At 36.0% G+C, this 16,349-nt stretch overlaps 1 protein-coding gene across 2 annotated transcripts in view; it reads right to left on the bottom strand.

Annotated features, from left to right (window-relative positions):
- sh3rf1 (SH3 domain containing ring finger 1) overlaps window positions 1-16,349 on the bottom strand; it is a 176,083-nt gene that overhangs the window by 146,009 nt on the left and 13,725 nt on the right. For both annotated transcript variants that reach the window (XM_039751164.1, XM_039751165.1), the window contains exon 2: window positions 15,236-15,749. In XM_039751164.1, the coding sequence (XP_039607098.1) occupies window positions 15,236-15,634 (399 nt within the window). In that variant the 5' untranslated portion in view covers window positions 15,635-15,749. The remainder of the gene's footprint in view (window positions 1-15,235; window positions 15,750-16,349) is intronic.

Raw genomic sequence — 16,349 nt, 5'->3', positions numbered from 1 at the left:
AAATCAAAATATTTTTTATATACCGTAGATCCCATTATATAAGCCGAGAATTTCGTCCTAGATTTTTGGCTTGGAGTTTGGGGGTCGGTTTATACAATGAGTATCATTTCAGATTCAAGATTTCCAGCGCAATGCCGGTTTTGCCGATGAATACGGAAGTAAATAATGACGAAACCACAGAGCCATCTTTCAGGTGAAGAAGTAACTTTGCATGCCAGTACTTTAAATTAAATAAAGAATTTATTCAAAAAAGTGTTTTAGTTGTTGATTTTATTAATAAAATTTATAATAAATTATCGGGAAGTTTAAAATGAAATTTTTTGTTTTGATTTACGATCAACATCTTGCGTTACAAAACGGATGCGGTCACGTGTATCCGCTTGCGCGATTGTAAACAAACAACCGAGAGCATTAGTAGCGTCAGTCGGAGCCCAGATACATGTGTTTGTGGATGTAATTTCCGTCATTGCAGTGATTTACCTATATATATAATTCATTAAGACCATGCAAGCAAGACACATAATTGCTAAGGAAGGAAGAGAAGGTAAAAGTAAGCGATCGCAATCGAAACGAAGATGGACATTGTATGGAAATATCTCCTCCCTTCCTGAAGCCCAAAGATGTCGAATTAAATGGTGAGTACAGTATGAAATTGTTTCTAGAATAGAATGCCTTTTATTGTCACTATATGCATCTACAATGAGATTAAAAGCAGCTCCTTCAGTGCAGAAAAAAGTTCTGTATAGGGCTTGTTTTTTAGCTTTAGCATAACGCCGGATCTGCGACCCCGCTTCCACTTTCTTTCCCCCCTCCGTCTGTGTCGTCTCCTAGACCCGACAACAATCCACGGAGAGCTCGCTGGTCTCGCTAGGTTGTCGGGGATGTTGTGCGTGTGATGAAAAACACTCGAAACAGATGTCTGGCTCTGGACATCGATGTCTATAAGTTTCTGAATGGTGTAGCGGATGTTCGTCGAACGGATCGTGCACAAACAAGGAAAAAAAAAAAAGTACTAATACAATAAAAAAGTGCACTGAAAAGGGGAGCCCTGAGCCGCTGCTACCATGCGTGCCGCCATGCTCCTAGCTTAATCGAAGTAGGCTAGGCACTTTTTATAACTTTTTGGTTAGTACATTAGAAAAATTATTGTTTTGGTAAATTATGCACATTATATTATATATCAAAAATGCCGGCAGTCTCAAATTCTCGCCGATAAACATTATAAATATACCCGAAGAGACACTTTTAAGGAAATTTCGAAAATTTTGCTTGGAGAAAGGGGTCGGCTTAAATACCGGTCATCGGCAAATACATGTAATTTAGTAGGTAGAGAAGGGGTTCGGCTAATATACCGGGTCGGCCTGTATTCCAGGATCTACGGTACAGTATATTTATAGGCAATAAATACTTAGAACAAACATGAAAAGTCAATACACACAACTTTCACAAATAAAGTGATGCAAATTTGTATGACTTTAACATAGACCTTGGGAAATCTAAATAGCAGATTAAAGCAACCTTATTTCACAAAAGATAAATTATTACTTCTTATCATGCAATTTAAACAATTAATATTTAGTTGTATTCTCTGTAATGAGAACATTTTCTTAAGAATTATTTCATGATCTTTATATATAATTCACTAAGGCAAGACAACCATGGAAAGCACGCCGGAAGGGGCGTGGATTCACTAAGCCGCCGACAAGTGAGACACCTATGGCGCACGCAGGAAAGAGCCATGCCCACCAACTCCAAGACCATTGGATACGACGACAACTCGCAGGGCCACGTCCACCAACTCGGACGCGACGACACTGAAAAAATGGCGTCATTTATATTAGTCTGTCGTTGAGGCCACATGCAGTGCAGGTCAGGTTAATGTCATGTGCATGTCATGCACCTCCAAGCTATGTTGACTGTTCATTGAGGATTGTTTCTCACAGAGGTGAATCGCCATATGCAGCGTGTGAAACCGTTTGCGAGGGGTATCCCATGGGATCCTTAAAACAATCCTTTACAACTGAGGTTGAAGCACAATGAAGTAAGCAGTCTTTAAAAACCAACTTTTTGGTTACGACGCACGACCGCGTGCACCATGGCAAACTGTTTTACAAGCTATATACAGCAATTCGCATCCGCGACAAACATGCGTCTTCTTAGATGCTCCTGCACTTTGTTCACACCCCCCTTCCACCTCGCTACTACCGTGGTCGGGTGTCTTGGTGAATTATACATAGAATAGCAGCCAAAACCGCACAGAGCAATGAAAAGTTTACGTCACTCACAGGTACATCTGGACTATGTAAAGACGACGACTCAAGTGACGAGTTGGAGGTGGGCACATGAGCGTGCAGTGCATACTGAACGAGAAATCAGCAGACTAGCATGACGGACGGAGCTGAATGGACGTCATTCTCCTTTCCTCCCGGTCCACACTCTGCGCCGTGCACCCCCATCCCTCCGTCTGGCAGGAAAAGGCGCGAGGGCGGTGCGCCAGTTTTCAGTCACGGACGATTGTGTGTTGGTTCATTCCGTGCATTGTTACAATGTTGCTTTTCTTGCTGGTTTATTACATTACCGATTTTTCAAATGTTAATTTTCTCCCTCTGCTTAAAAATCATTAAAAAAAACGGCTTGATTATGCGGCGTATGGTACGCCGCGGGTTGGCTAGTAACTAATAATTGGAAAATCCAAATTAAATCTGAAGCACTCAAATTTCTGCCAATACATGACTCCCAAAACAATAAGACATTTTCAAGGAGGTAATTATGATTGTTAAATGGATCATTTAAATACACTAAATTAATTCTTAATGTGCATATTTTGTTTAAAATTTTTTAAATAAATTAAACAGATAAAAAATCTGTGACAACAAAAAAACATCTCAAGTTTAATGTTCCTGCTTTTCTTCCTTAGGATCTGAATGATATGGTACCAATAAACTTTAACACTGGGTGGAGATCAAATACAATTGAACTACATAATTCAGTCTTTCAGGTAGTGTCATAGCTTAGGAGTAGCCTAGACTTGAATAACCACTACACAAAAATAGCAAGCAGTTTGTGAGCAGAAAGCAAAAGATGCAAGGACTGCAACAAAACATTACAAAGAGCATCTGAGATTAAGCTATATATCGAAAGACTAGTTAGGAAAAAAGGCTATGATCCTTAAACAAGGGAGAGAAATGAAAGGCAGGAGACAAGAATCTTTTGAAAACATTATCCTAGCACTAAATAATTTTTACAATATCAGGCATTTTCAGCTGTGAATGTAAAAGTAAAAAACACACATCATCAACAGGTTTAGTTTTTCACCAGTTTTCAGACTCTGGGCACTTTGTTAAGCTACCAATAAACATACCTATATTCTACTAGTAATACTACCAACTCCCTATACAAGGTTTGTATTGTTTTCCTACCAAACAACCTCACTAAAGCATAAATGCCCAGCAAACAACAACCTTCTGTTCAGGTATATAAACTCTTACTTTCAGTGCATTAAAGAATATGTTTAATTATCATGGGGCACTCACCCAGTGGTCTATATGTGGATCCCAATGCCCCAGTACAGTGATGGAGACATTGTGCTGTAAATATTGGCATCATCTTTTGGATGTGATGCAAAACTTAGGTCCAGACACCCTATTATAATAATAATAATAATAATAACAATAATAATAATAATAATAATAGGTCTCTGGAAGACTTTTCAGTTGAAGACGGCGTTTCCTGATGTACTGGCTAAATTGACCACTATGGCCTGGTCATTCTGGCTCCCTAACCTTACTCAGTCTCTAATTGGATCTCTTTCCAAACCCCTTATCTACTAAATAGCTAAAGAGAAGTGAGCATACTGGCGGAAAAAATGGCTGCCATAATATCATCTATTTGGATGCTACACATAAGTAGAGGTTGAAGTGGTTCTCCACTGTCCATGTAAAGCATTTCGAGTAGGTTACAAAAGCACTATACAAATGTAATTATTATTAACTACAACATTTTTTACTCAATACTTTCTGCCCATAAGGTTAGAGTTTTGTTAACAAGCACCAGGGATGCTCCAATCAGGTTAAGGCCGATACTGATAAGCAATTTCATCTTATTGATTGGCCAATATCAATGCAGATTTTTTTGTTCCCCTTTATCCCTTTAAAACACTAAGCTCCTGCATAACCAGACACATAGAAGCCTTATGTACTATATCAAAGTGTATTTTTATATTTAAAGTATACACTACAGGTATCAACTGTTCTGTTTTTATTAACAAAATTAAATTCTGTTGGCTTATTCTTCAGTGACCATAAAAATACTAAAATGAAAATTTCCTTAAAATACATACTTTAATAAAATATTTACAAAAATATATGTATCTATAATGCATAGCATAAAAGAAAATAAAATGCTTCTCAAAATGACAAGATGTCATATTGTTTATTTTTTTCTGTAGTGTACCTATCAGAAAAAAGGCTTATTAAAAAAAAAAAGCAGTTTACCATTTCTCTAACAAAAATTATATATATCACGCAATCAATTAATCAATATTGGTAATTAAACACTGTTTAAATGTAAATATATATGCACTTATAAGTCTTAATCATTTTAAATAATTTCACTATGGCTTTTTTGCTGTTAAAAAATTATATTTATACAGGTTGTGTTTTTTTTTTCTTCAGTGTATCAACTAGACATTTGCAATTCTTCATTTATCATTTTAATTATGTACTACTTATTTTTTACCACAATATATATGGTTTGACAAACAGCAACAAATAAACATAGTAGAAACCTTTACAAAAGCTGCAAATGTATTAGACGTTCCTCAAGAAGGCAAGACTAATATGCTTAACAGGTATAATTAAGACTAATTTTGCTGTTATGTTAACAAGCCTATTGTTTTAAGCAGCAATTTCAAATGTCTTTTTTTTTTTACAATTAAAAATGTAAGCTCATTTAAAAAAAAAAAAAAACACCACACCTTGCTGTCCCTACTCAAAACCATGTCCGCTTTAATTTAAAAGGACAATATAAAAAGATCTGAATTCATTTAAGTAGCTTTTCCTGCCATTTGATTAATTACACAGGATGACCCCTTAGATACCTTTTTCTCAGTTTATTTGTCCATTTTCTTTAACATAAAGACTAAGCTCTCTTGTAAAACAAGCCTCCACTTGCTGTTCATTATTTAAGCTGCAGGAAGGAGAAAAAAAACAAAAAAAACCAAACACACACCAGTTTAACTACCATAATATGTTGCATTAAGGAGCACTACAACTAAGTTATCATAAAGCTCAGAAAAGCAGGTGCTGAAAAAGATCAGTTTATATGATCTGCTAATTTACAGATCAACAATCAATTATTTTTTAGTGAAAATCATCCAATATACAGTAGATTGGTGGCCTATAAATCTGAGCATCCCTATCAAGCACATTTCAGCTTTAAGCGTTTGAATTATGCTTGATATACATGTAAGGGATAACTTTAAAGAGGTTAAAATGACCATAACCAAGCCTAGCAGCTAGAGTAATTCTTTAAAAAACAAAGAATAAACATTCATATATTTTGATGAATTTCAGAACTGCTTTAGCTTGGGTTAGCTTGCACCAAAAAGACAAAATCAAAATAATAAACTGCAAAAAAAATTTTACTTTCAGTTTGTCTTTTCAGGTACGTAATGTCTGACTTCGGCTAATTACTTTATTTCAGTTTATGAAAGTGGAGTTTTATTAAGAAATGTTCATCTTCATATACAATAATAACCTCGCGCCCAAATCCTAAAGACATTGATGATATATTAATCCCAAGAGTCAAAAGAAATGTGGTTAATGGAGTAGTTGGTGCTGCCCCTACAGTTCTAAAGGCCAAGTTTGAAAATTCAGCCCCATCAAGATACAGAGATTAGACTTTCTCAACATGCCCTGAGTTAATATTCCACACACTGTTATGTCCCAAAATAAAAGAAACAACAACATAGACTACTTGTTATACTATAAGAATCATTACCATAAATTATCAAAAATTCAGATCACTGCCTCATGAATTTAGTGCCCAGGATTGTCCTCCTACAACTGACCGTGTTCTTTCGTTGTTTAGGGTGTTTCACTCATTGTACTTGGGCCCTCTACCATCCCAAAAATAAACATGTTAGGTTAACTTTATCCAGATTAACCTTTTGCCTAATGTTTCAGGGATAGGCAGCACAGATTATTAATTGGATTAACTGGTTTTGAAAGTGTTAAATTACTCTAAACGTGTGCACCCACCAAGGTTATTATAGTTAACGAAAACTAAAATCAAAACTGAAACTATTATTAAAATAACATTTTAGTAAACTGAAATGAAATAATTAACAAAACTGAAATGAAAAACTAAAACTAAACGAAACTATTAAAGTAGCTGGAAAGACTAACTGAAATAAACATAATTTACTAAAATATTTTTAGTTTTCATTTTTGAATGAATATTCTTACCGATAGTCTTTAAACCTTTTAACTCTTTTAACTCTAAAACAGAGTCATCCACCACGAGCCGCCCGCACATTCATCCAGTGAAGCGGCTGTTCACACAGCATTTGCGGTGACAGAGCGAGCTGAGTGCGGTGCGTAAAGCGTGACAAATAGAAAGCGGTTTGTGTGCCGCCTTTCTTTGTGCTTGTTGTATGTCAAGATGTAATTCAAATGGCTGAAATTAGAATGTGCCGGTCAACAAAATGTTTACCATTTGGATAGAAAAATCACGAGTGATCAGGTGTCTGCTTTTGGTTGACAGCAATTCCCCTGCCACTTCGCACAGGAGAAATCGTTTTTACTTTCTCATATACGGAGTATAGAGAAGGTATAGTAATCATGAAAAAAATCGACCTTGATATTTAGATGAATCTTAACGTTATAGACTAACCAGTGTCCAACAATACTGTTTTTTGGAATTGTGTGTGCGTGTGTCTGTATGTAGCCTATACACGATAACTCAAAAACGCAACTAGATAGATGGATGAAGTTTGGCATGTGGTTGTTACACCATAATTGCAGATCTCAATTAACTTTTGGGCCAAATCCATCACCCGGAAGTGGTACTTTACCTGAACACATACTCGATGTTTTTTATTTTTTTATTTATGCTGCAGAGTCTGATTTATTCAACTTTACTTTTATAATAATTGATCAATATATTATTAATTTGATTTGTTGTTGATGGTTCCTTAATGTACATAATATAAAAATATAATCATTGTCTTGCGGTTTACTCTTCAAATATCCATTCCCATATCTGAGTATACAAGAAAGTTGAGGGGAGACCACTCCCGGTTTTTGAAAATAAAATGCCACTAATCGAGATACTGACTTGGTCATCATACAAGATCAGCATATTGTTACTGACCAATCACTTTTGCTTTAAAAACATCATTTAACAATGAAGCGATGCAAACAAAGGTAGAGCCTGACAAGTGATGAAAAACTACTAATGGGTTTTTGTATTTATTCCATATTTATTAATTTATAATTTTAATATATATTCACAACTCAAAATACCTGACATTGTGAAAGTAATTCATTAGCAGAATTATATTTTAAAATATTTGTCTCCCTTTTTTCAATGTTTTTTTTCTCTCTCTCTCAAAATAGATAGTTGAAATATCATATTCTTTTTGTTTTTAACATCAGCCATATCATACATATTGCATACCAGGGATTTTTCCTGCCTTGCATCCAAACCTGCTGCAGTAGGCTCCAGGTTTCCTGCAATCCTAGTCTGGATAAACAGGTTAAGATAATGTATATGTTGTTCTTGATATCAGACGCTGTCTCTGTTGTTTTGTGCCTGTCCATACTCTTATTACCTGCTCTTGCCATGCTCGTTATGGGTTTACTGTTCTTATGGTGGGCTATTCTAGACTCACCACCCCTAACCTTGACACTGCAAGCTTGTTGTTCTTTGTTTCCCTCAATATAGCTAAGTGGGGTCTGCACACTGATTCAAGTCTAAGAGCCCTGTTCTTCCTAAGCCCCTGTGATTTTCAAGAAATTTTTTTTTTTAATTATAAAATTGTGTAAAATCGTTCATATTCAGTGTCTAGTTTTGATTATGCTTGTTTTTATCAGACAAAAACAAAACCGGATAGTAAACCAGGCAGTATAGTAAGCTTCCACTAACATTAAACTCATATCCAAATCTGTTAAGTGTACAGTTCTGTCTGACTGTGACACAAAACTAGGCACTCTATGCCATAATTACTAAAACTATAACTGAAACTAATATATATAAAAATAAAATAGAAATGTCTTTGTGAAATAAAAACTAAACTAAAACTAAAAATACATGATGAAGGAAAACTAAAACTAAACTGAATTTCCAAGTAAGGTCAGAAAAAATATAGAAATAAAAACTAATATAAAAAGGCAAAACTATAATAACCTTGGCACCCACAGCCTGTACAGATGAGTAGGTTCTGTATGGGAGGCAATCACGTCAGACAATTAAAACTTCTCCACAGACTTCAAGTTTCTTTGTTACTTCAGTTTACTGAAAACTCAGTAACCATACATCAATCGGCACAGAGCATTTAACAATTCAGTGGGATCCTCATACAGTCTATGGTTGACAAATGTGTATAACATGCATATAAAGCTAAGCAATAAACAACTCTCAGACAGTGTTTTTACCAATTCACAATAACAAACTAAACCAAAATTTCATGCAAGTGTTCTACTCCACCCATAACCCTTGATGTGCAACCTGTGGCTTTTGCCTATATGCCTACAAGAGTGCATTTTATGCATTATCCCCCTTTTAACAGAAAGGAGCCCTGTCCAGTGATTTTCCTATCTTGTAGCCAGGGCTCCTCATACTGTAAATAACTGCAGCTCTTTTGTTTCTATGTACCTAAGTATTGCTGTTGTAAGAATTACAAGCCCACTCATTTGTTTTCTGGACCCACAAGGTTGCAGAAGGCAAAGGCCAATATATGCAGTATCGAGTAAAAAGTCTGCTCCATTGCTGGGCATAATCCCCAAAGGTTATTCTCCAAATTCATTCACATGGCATCACTTTCACTGAAGGTCGTGATAAAGCTCTACAAGTCAAACTTAAAAAACAACTTGTCCTTCACAACAACACTGAAAAGGAAAGCATGAGCCAATAAACTGTCAATTTAATAGGTACATGTACAAATCTTTGTGGATGTCAGATGGAAACTCATGAACACACAGATATGCAAACTCCACACAGACAACAACCAAGTCTGGAACCTTCCACTCTGAATCCAGGAGGCAGTAGCATGCGGCTTAATTTCAAAAATGGAATGTGTGTAATTAATTCAAAATGCATTGTTCATCAATCTCATCTTAGTATATCTAAATATACTTTACCTAAATATACTTATCGTAGTGTATCTAAATATTAAACTCCATTATTAACTCCTATACACATTAAATGAAAAGAAAATAAGAGAAAACAAGTTGTAAGAACTCAAAGGACCAGATTCCACTACAAACAATTTTATTACTGATGTTGGTGTTCCTGGTGGTCTATTGGGCCCCATTTGTCAGATGTATTTGATTTCCAAATTATGCTCATGCAAGACTAATGCCAAACACAACAATAAAATTGCACTCATTAATGGCATCTGGGCATGTTGGTCTAAAGCACAGGGAGGAGCAGGTCAAAAGTTCAAGCTCATCTTAGCATTCTCCACTGCCCTGAACAACATGATTTCTGGAAAATTGGTATTCATGCTAAAATATTGTTAAATAAACCATGTCATACCAACTTACTGTCAGTATATGACTGAATATTTGAAATTTGTTTAAGGTAACAATAATATTTTTGAATTTTCTCTTTAATGGACATGTTGATGTAGCTTGCTGTAAATTTTGTCATCTCTATTCTCTTTTAAAACATGAGAGAACATTTTTTTTTCCTGGCTGATACCTTAACACAGGATGAGTTAAAGACACAAAAATGATAATGTTTGGGTGGAGTATTCCTTTAAGATATTCTTCCTCTCTAGCACATACCTGTTCAAACTTAAAATGCAGAAAACACCCAAGATCATGGCAGAACTGAAAAGAAAGCATACTTTAGCTGTCATATGATCCTTCTATTTTAGGTTCACAAAATCAGGAGAAATCACATCAGTAATTCTAATTTCTTGATTTTTGAAATGGAATCAGCTTATGCTTAATGACATACTATACAGTCAGGTTAATAAGTATTTGGACGGTGACACAGTTTTCATAATTTTGGATCTGTACAGCACCACACTGGATTTCAAACAAAGAAATCAAGATGTGGTTAAGTATAGACTTTCAGCTTTTAGCCATGTGGTTTAACAAAAATATTGTATGAGTTGTTCAGAAAAGACATTTGCTTTATACATGGCCCCTCTATTTTCAGTGGCTCAAAAAGTATTTGGACAACCTAACTATCATAAATATAATGATCATTTTCAATAATTGGTTGAAAATCCTTTACAGTCAATGACTGCCTGAAGTCTGGAATTGAGGCCATCTCCAAGTGCTGGGTTTCCAGTCTAGTGATACTTTGCCTTGCCTTTACTGCAGCTGTATCCAGCGGCTTCTTGTTAATTGGAATTTCTGCAGTCAGTTTTGTCTTCAGCAAGTGAAATGTATTTCCAATTGGGTTGAGTTCAGTTGACTGACTTGACATTAGGGCTGGGTATTAGCAATGATGTCCTGATTTCATTTTATTTCCTATTCACAATGCCCAGATTTGATTCGATATTGATTTTATCTTAACTGAATTCACATGCACTGAAACATTTGATGTGGTGGCTTGTTTAGAGATTATTTAACCATGTATAGACAACATTAGAATAATGTAACAAATTTCAGTAAAACTTTATTTGAAGGGTGTCTACATAATGACATCACAACATAGACATAATCATGAAATAACATTTAAGAAGGAATACTTGTAATGGACAGTTAACATCAGTATTTAGAAGATATACAATAAAATATCATTGCTCTTTTAAAGAAAAAAAAAATTCACAGCACTGCACTCATTCAAAATTCACCGTAATTTAACTAACATATGTATTGCCACATCAGAGTCCACACATATATTGCAGCTTTTTCTTTTAATACAATGCAATGGCATCTACTTTATAAAACATCTAGATCATCTTACGAATACAATAAAATCAAGTATTGCTTCTTGTCTTGGGGGATTGTCATGTAGTAATCTGATGCCCTGGATGTTCAGCTGTCCACAAATCTGATTTAAGCATAGAAGACACAGATTTCAGTTAAAGAGGATACACCATTTTATGTGAGACAGTAAAGTGCTTTTTCCATATAAAGCCTTAACAGGCAGTTTAGCACCATCGACTGGATCGGATGCCAAAAACAAAGAAACGAAATCCCACATATAGTAATTGAGCAGGATAGAAACTAATAGATCGATTCAGAGACTTTAAAAATCAATATCAAATCGTTTCAATGAAAAATGAAGATTAAATCAGAAAAATCAATATTTTTACCCAGGCTTATTGGCCACTGAAGAATACTCATTTCTTTGCTTTGAAAAAGCACTTGGTTTGCTTTCGCAGTTTGATTTGGATGATTGTCCATCTGTACTGTGAAGTGCGGTCCTATCAGTGTGGCTGAATCTGAGCAGATAGTATAGCCCTACACACTTCACAATTCATCCTGCTACTTCTGTCAGCAGTTATATCATCAACAACCACCAGTTACTGACTTTTCATTTGCAGAAATGCATGATCATACCATAAAACTGCCTCCACCACAATTCACAAATGATGTGGCACTCATTACATCATGAGCCATTTCTTCTCTTCCCAACATTCTCGTATATATTGACCTTCTCGTATATATTGACCTTTGTTTCCTTTGTCCAAATATAATTGTTCCACAACTGGAAAGGCTTTTAAAAAAATGTTTTCTGGGAAATTCTAACCAGTCCTTCCTATGCCTGAGGTTTAACAGTGGTTTGCACTATGTGGTAAACCCCGTTTTACTTTTCTTAATTGTAGACTTTGGCAATGATAGGTCTACCTTCCAGAGAGTGATCTTTGTTTGGCTACATGTTGTGAAGGAAATCATCTTCACTAAGGACAGAATTCTGCAATCACTCAGCAGTTCTCTTCTGTGGTTTTCCAGACATTCAGGTGTTGCCGAGTTCACCAGTGTGTTCCATCTTTACAAGAATATACCAAATAGTTGATTTGACCAATCCTCATGTTTCAGCTATTGTCTAAAGGGTTTCTCTTATTTTCTCTGCCTAATGATGGACTGTTTTACTTAAATGGACACCTCTTTGGAGCTAATATTAAGCGTTCACAGTGACCGCTCCAAAATGCAAATTTCCACACTTGGAATCAATTCCATACATTTTATCTGCTTAACAGTTAATGAAATAATGAGGGACCTGTTCCCACTTGGCTATGGAACAGCTTCTCAGTCAAATGTCCATATACAGTACTTCTGAGCCCATGAAAATAAATGGACTATAAAGAAAAATGGCTGTCATTCCTAAATAGCTCATACAATATTTTTGGTAAACCCCATAAATTAAAACTGAAAGTCAAATAATGAATGCTTTATTTCAAATCCATTGTGGTGGCATACAGAGCTAAAATTATGTAAATTGTGTCACTGTCTGAATACTTGAACCTATACTATGAACCTGACTGTACCTAGACTGTTGATTGGTCATTTGTCCTTCAAGCCAACCATATCTTCAAAATTTACTGGCAATTTACAGAGGTGTGCATGGGCTGCTTGTGGGGAGAATAACAGCCTCCTGTTAGTCAGTTCAGGCTCCTGATTGTTTGGAAGTTGGAGGAGCTCAATTATTTAAGACTGCTTCAGAGCCTTATTTTTTAGTTAATGGTCAGGCAGTTTTTTTTTCCTAGAGAGGGAAAGTTAGCTTTGAAGATAAAGCCATATTTTGATTATTTTGGTTTTTTTTTTCTATTTTTTTAACAACGTATGTACTTTGCTGAAGTTTATGGGTTATTTTTTTTCCCTTTGTAAAATTTGTGTGTGCGAGTGTGGACACTATATATATTCCTGCCCAGAACTTTACTTTCCAAAGGACTGATAAAATAAACAGCTGTTTTACTTTTTCTTCCTGCCGTAATTCTTTTGTTTTGACTCTGCTGGCGTCAACTTCCAGTCCTGATCAGTCACAAACTACTAGCAGGTTACCTACTCCTGTTGGCAGCTTGTGACAAATATACCATATAATCATTAAGATAACCCAATAGAAGTTTCTATGACCATTCACTACTGAACCATACGGATTTTAACCTTACTAAACTCTTTTTAGTGCTTAATGCTGCACAGGGTAGGCGTATGTCTAGGGGTACTCCCATATGATACCAGGTACATGACTTAGTCCATACACTGACAGCCCATTTAAAAAAAGGACACCAGCTATTTTAATGACAGACAGTTTAGCTGATCAGAGCAACCCAGTCTGTTTTACTCTGGAATGTGAAAGAAATCTGAGCAACTGGAAACAACTCTTATGTGAGCAAAGGCAGACCCCTTGAGGCTGAGATTGACCTCATGACCCTTGAGTACAGCCAACAATAGTAACACATAGCATTTTCCCTCTCCACCCATCCATCAATTTTCAATGCAATACTTCAGTCCTTTTGTTTTATTACACTAACTGCTATATTAAAAATATACATCCTCTGACCAAGACAACAAAAGCTGTCAGGTTTTCGGTTGCGACAGAGCACCTTTACAGTCTTTCATTAGAAATAACCTTATTTAAATCAACATAAACCCTGTCATTTAACATTTTCCTTTTTTTGTTTTCAAACATAAAAGATTGGATTTATAGGAAAAAAGCTATTGGGCGATCACAAACCAAAGAAATCCTGCAGTCATGACAACCAAACAGTAAACAGGCGCTTCTAAAAGCAGACGACGGGGCTTCCCTCTTCTTAAAAAGCAAAACAAAAACACAGCCAGTAGTTTCACCTGGCTTCTGGAAACACTAGCAAGCAGGTATTTTGAGTCCCATTAATAAATTTAATTCAGCCATTCAAGACTAGTCTTGAAGTCTGAGTTGATGCCAGATACTGAAGCAAGGAGGTTTTTGCCTCACAGCTATATTTAAATAGCACTTGGGAAAAAAACAGAAGAAAATACTTTGAATGCCTGCATATTCCTGCACCCTAAGGCACATATTTCATTTCAGAAGAATATTTAAAATTAAGAGAAGTTTCACCTTCAATCAAAACAGTCACTTTAGCAATTTAAATTACCAAAGTTTAGTAGGCATCTCTGACAAACATGATTTGTTTGAATAGGCAATTGGAAAAAGCATGACAATTAAATAAACGCTCTCAAAAAATATAAAATCAACCCTTGACTTTCTCATGCTCCAGTAATGGATTAAACTACACTAAATGTCTTAGCAAACAACTTTAAAAGCCCAGTAAATGGAAAAATAAATAAATAAATAAAGCTACATGATCCAACACCTATCCTATAAGTAAGACATCATTAGCATGTAAACAGAAATACTCTGGTGCCTCCTTTTACCTGTATATACTGGTCTTCCTGCTCCTAGCTAGATATGTAAATATTGCATTTCAGACTTTCAACTAACTACCCCACCCTTAAGGATAGATGTACAATAAAACAAAAAGCTGAATAACAACATTGTGCACTGTTTAAAAACATATATGCACTTCAGAGACACAACACTAAAAGAAGTTTAAAATTACCTCTGTCTGCTGTATACTACTTCAAAGAATACAAATCTTAGCACTAAAAAGTAAAAAGAAAAGTCTTCCCTGCTGAACATAATCTTCACATTACACACCAGTGAATGCTACTTTCTGTTCTTCTTCGATTAACCTCTAGGACAAGTAGTTTTATATGTCAAAATGATGATGAAAGCAAATAGACACAATAGAAAACACCACAGTCATGGCCTAAACTCTTACTACTTTATACAGACAGTCCAGCAAATATTACACTGAGCAAACACTACACTGGAAACAGATTGAAGTAAAAGCAACTCTAACTTAACCTCCTAATTCTCTGTTATGAACTCTTTATATCAGTTGAGCAATTAACAGAATCCAGTCTCCTGCTTTCAAATTAAATTATAGACACAATCTAGAATTCATTGTACTGCCCAAAAGTGGTGTGTTAGAGGAAAAAAAAACCATCAAGATACATAGCACTAATTTCTGAAGTCCATCAAGTTTATAATTTAATAAAATACTCACCCTGACTGGGGGGCTTCTAGCTTGTACCCTCTGCTGTTGTCCACCTGAAACTCCCTGAAGATCCCGCAACATACTATTTTGTGACCGTAGTGCACTCCCATTGTTGCAGTTACCACTGGTGCCATTGGCAGAGCCTCCCCCTCCAGTGCCTGGCCTTCTTGGTCTCTGTTTGATCCCATCTAGAAGGCGCACCAATAGGATATTGCTAGGAAGCTCATCCACACTACAGTCCACAAGAGTCCTGCATTCAGGGCAGCGTAGTTCACTTCTAGAAGATAAAATCCCCAGCAAACAGCGCTTGCAGAAGGTATGTTGGCAAGGCAAAACCTTAGCTGAAGCATCTAGCCGTTCTAAGCAGACGGGACACTCCAATAAGTCCAATAGGGCAGATTCATCCATTGCAAAGCCCTCTTCAGAAAATGTTAAAGCAGCATAGATTGAATGAAATTTTGTCACAGTGCGGTAGTCTGATCACGTGACATCCATTACTCCACAGTCAGCACACTAGCGCCATCTTTCAGAAGAAAGAAGAAAAAGAAATAAAACAAAAACAACATCAACTGGTGCTACTTAAAAAGCAGTATAAAGACAGCATTTGAATATAAAATCAAATTTTCAAACCTACTTAGTTCAATTTAGAGCTGCTTGACCTTGACAGATGACAATACTGGGCAATTCATCATCAGTCCATCACAGGGCCCATTCAACACACATATAGACACGCACACCCCCCAATCACACAGGCCCAATTTACAAATCATCTATTGGCTTTGCATGCCTGTTTGGGGATGCGGTAGGAATGGCCAGATAGACATTGACAGACAATGTTAATACCAACCCTCAATTACTGGAAGTGGGATTTGGACCGTGGATGATCTAGAAGGTGGCAGGAGATGTAAGGTTATTTTAGTATTATTAATTACATACATGCCCCCACATACAGTACAGTGATCTCCCTAGTGTCTTTTAGCCGGGTGCTCTGCCCGGCTATTTTAGTTGACAATACTTGTGCCTCTTGGTTTATGCCATAACAATTGTTATTTAAAATTTTTGTTAGGGTTGCAGGATCCTGAATTGGGTATTTCTTAAATTTAATAAAAATATTCTGACGCAA

The sequence above is a fragment of the Polypterus senegalus genome, chromosome 4 (assembly GCF_016835505.1).
Source record: "Polypterus senegalus isolate Bchr_013 chromosome 4, ASM1683550v1, whole genome shotgun sequence".
NCBI lineage: Eukaryota > Metazoa > Chordata > Cladistia > Polypteriformes > Polypteridae > Polypterus > Polypterus senegalus.
Note: the sequence above shows the minus strand (reverse complement) of the source record. Positions and strands in the feature narration are given on the sequence as shown.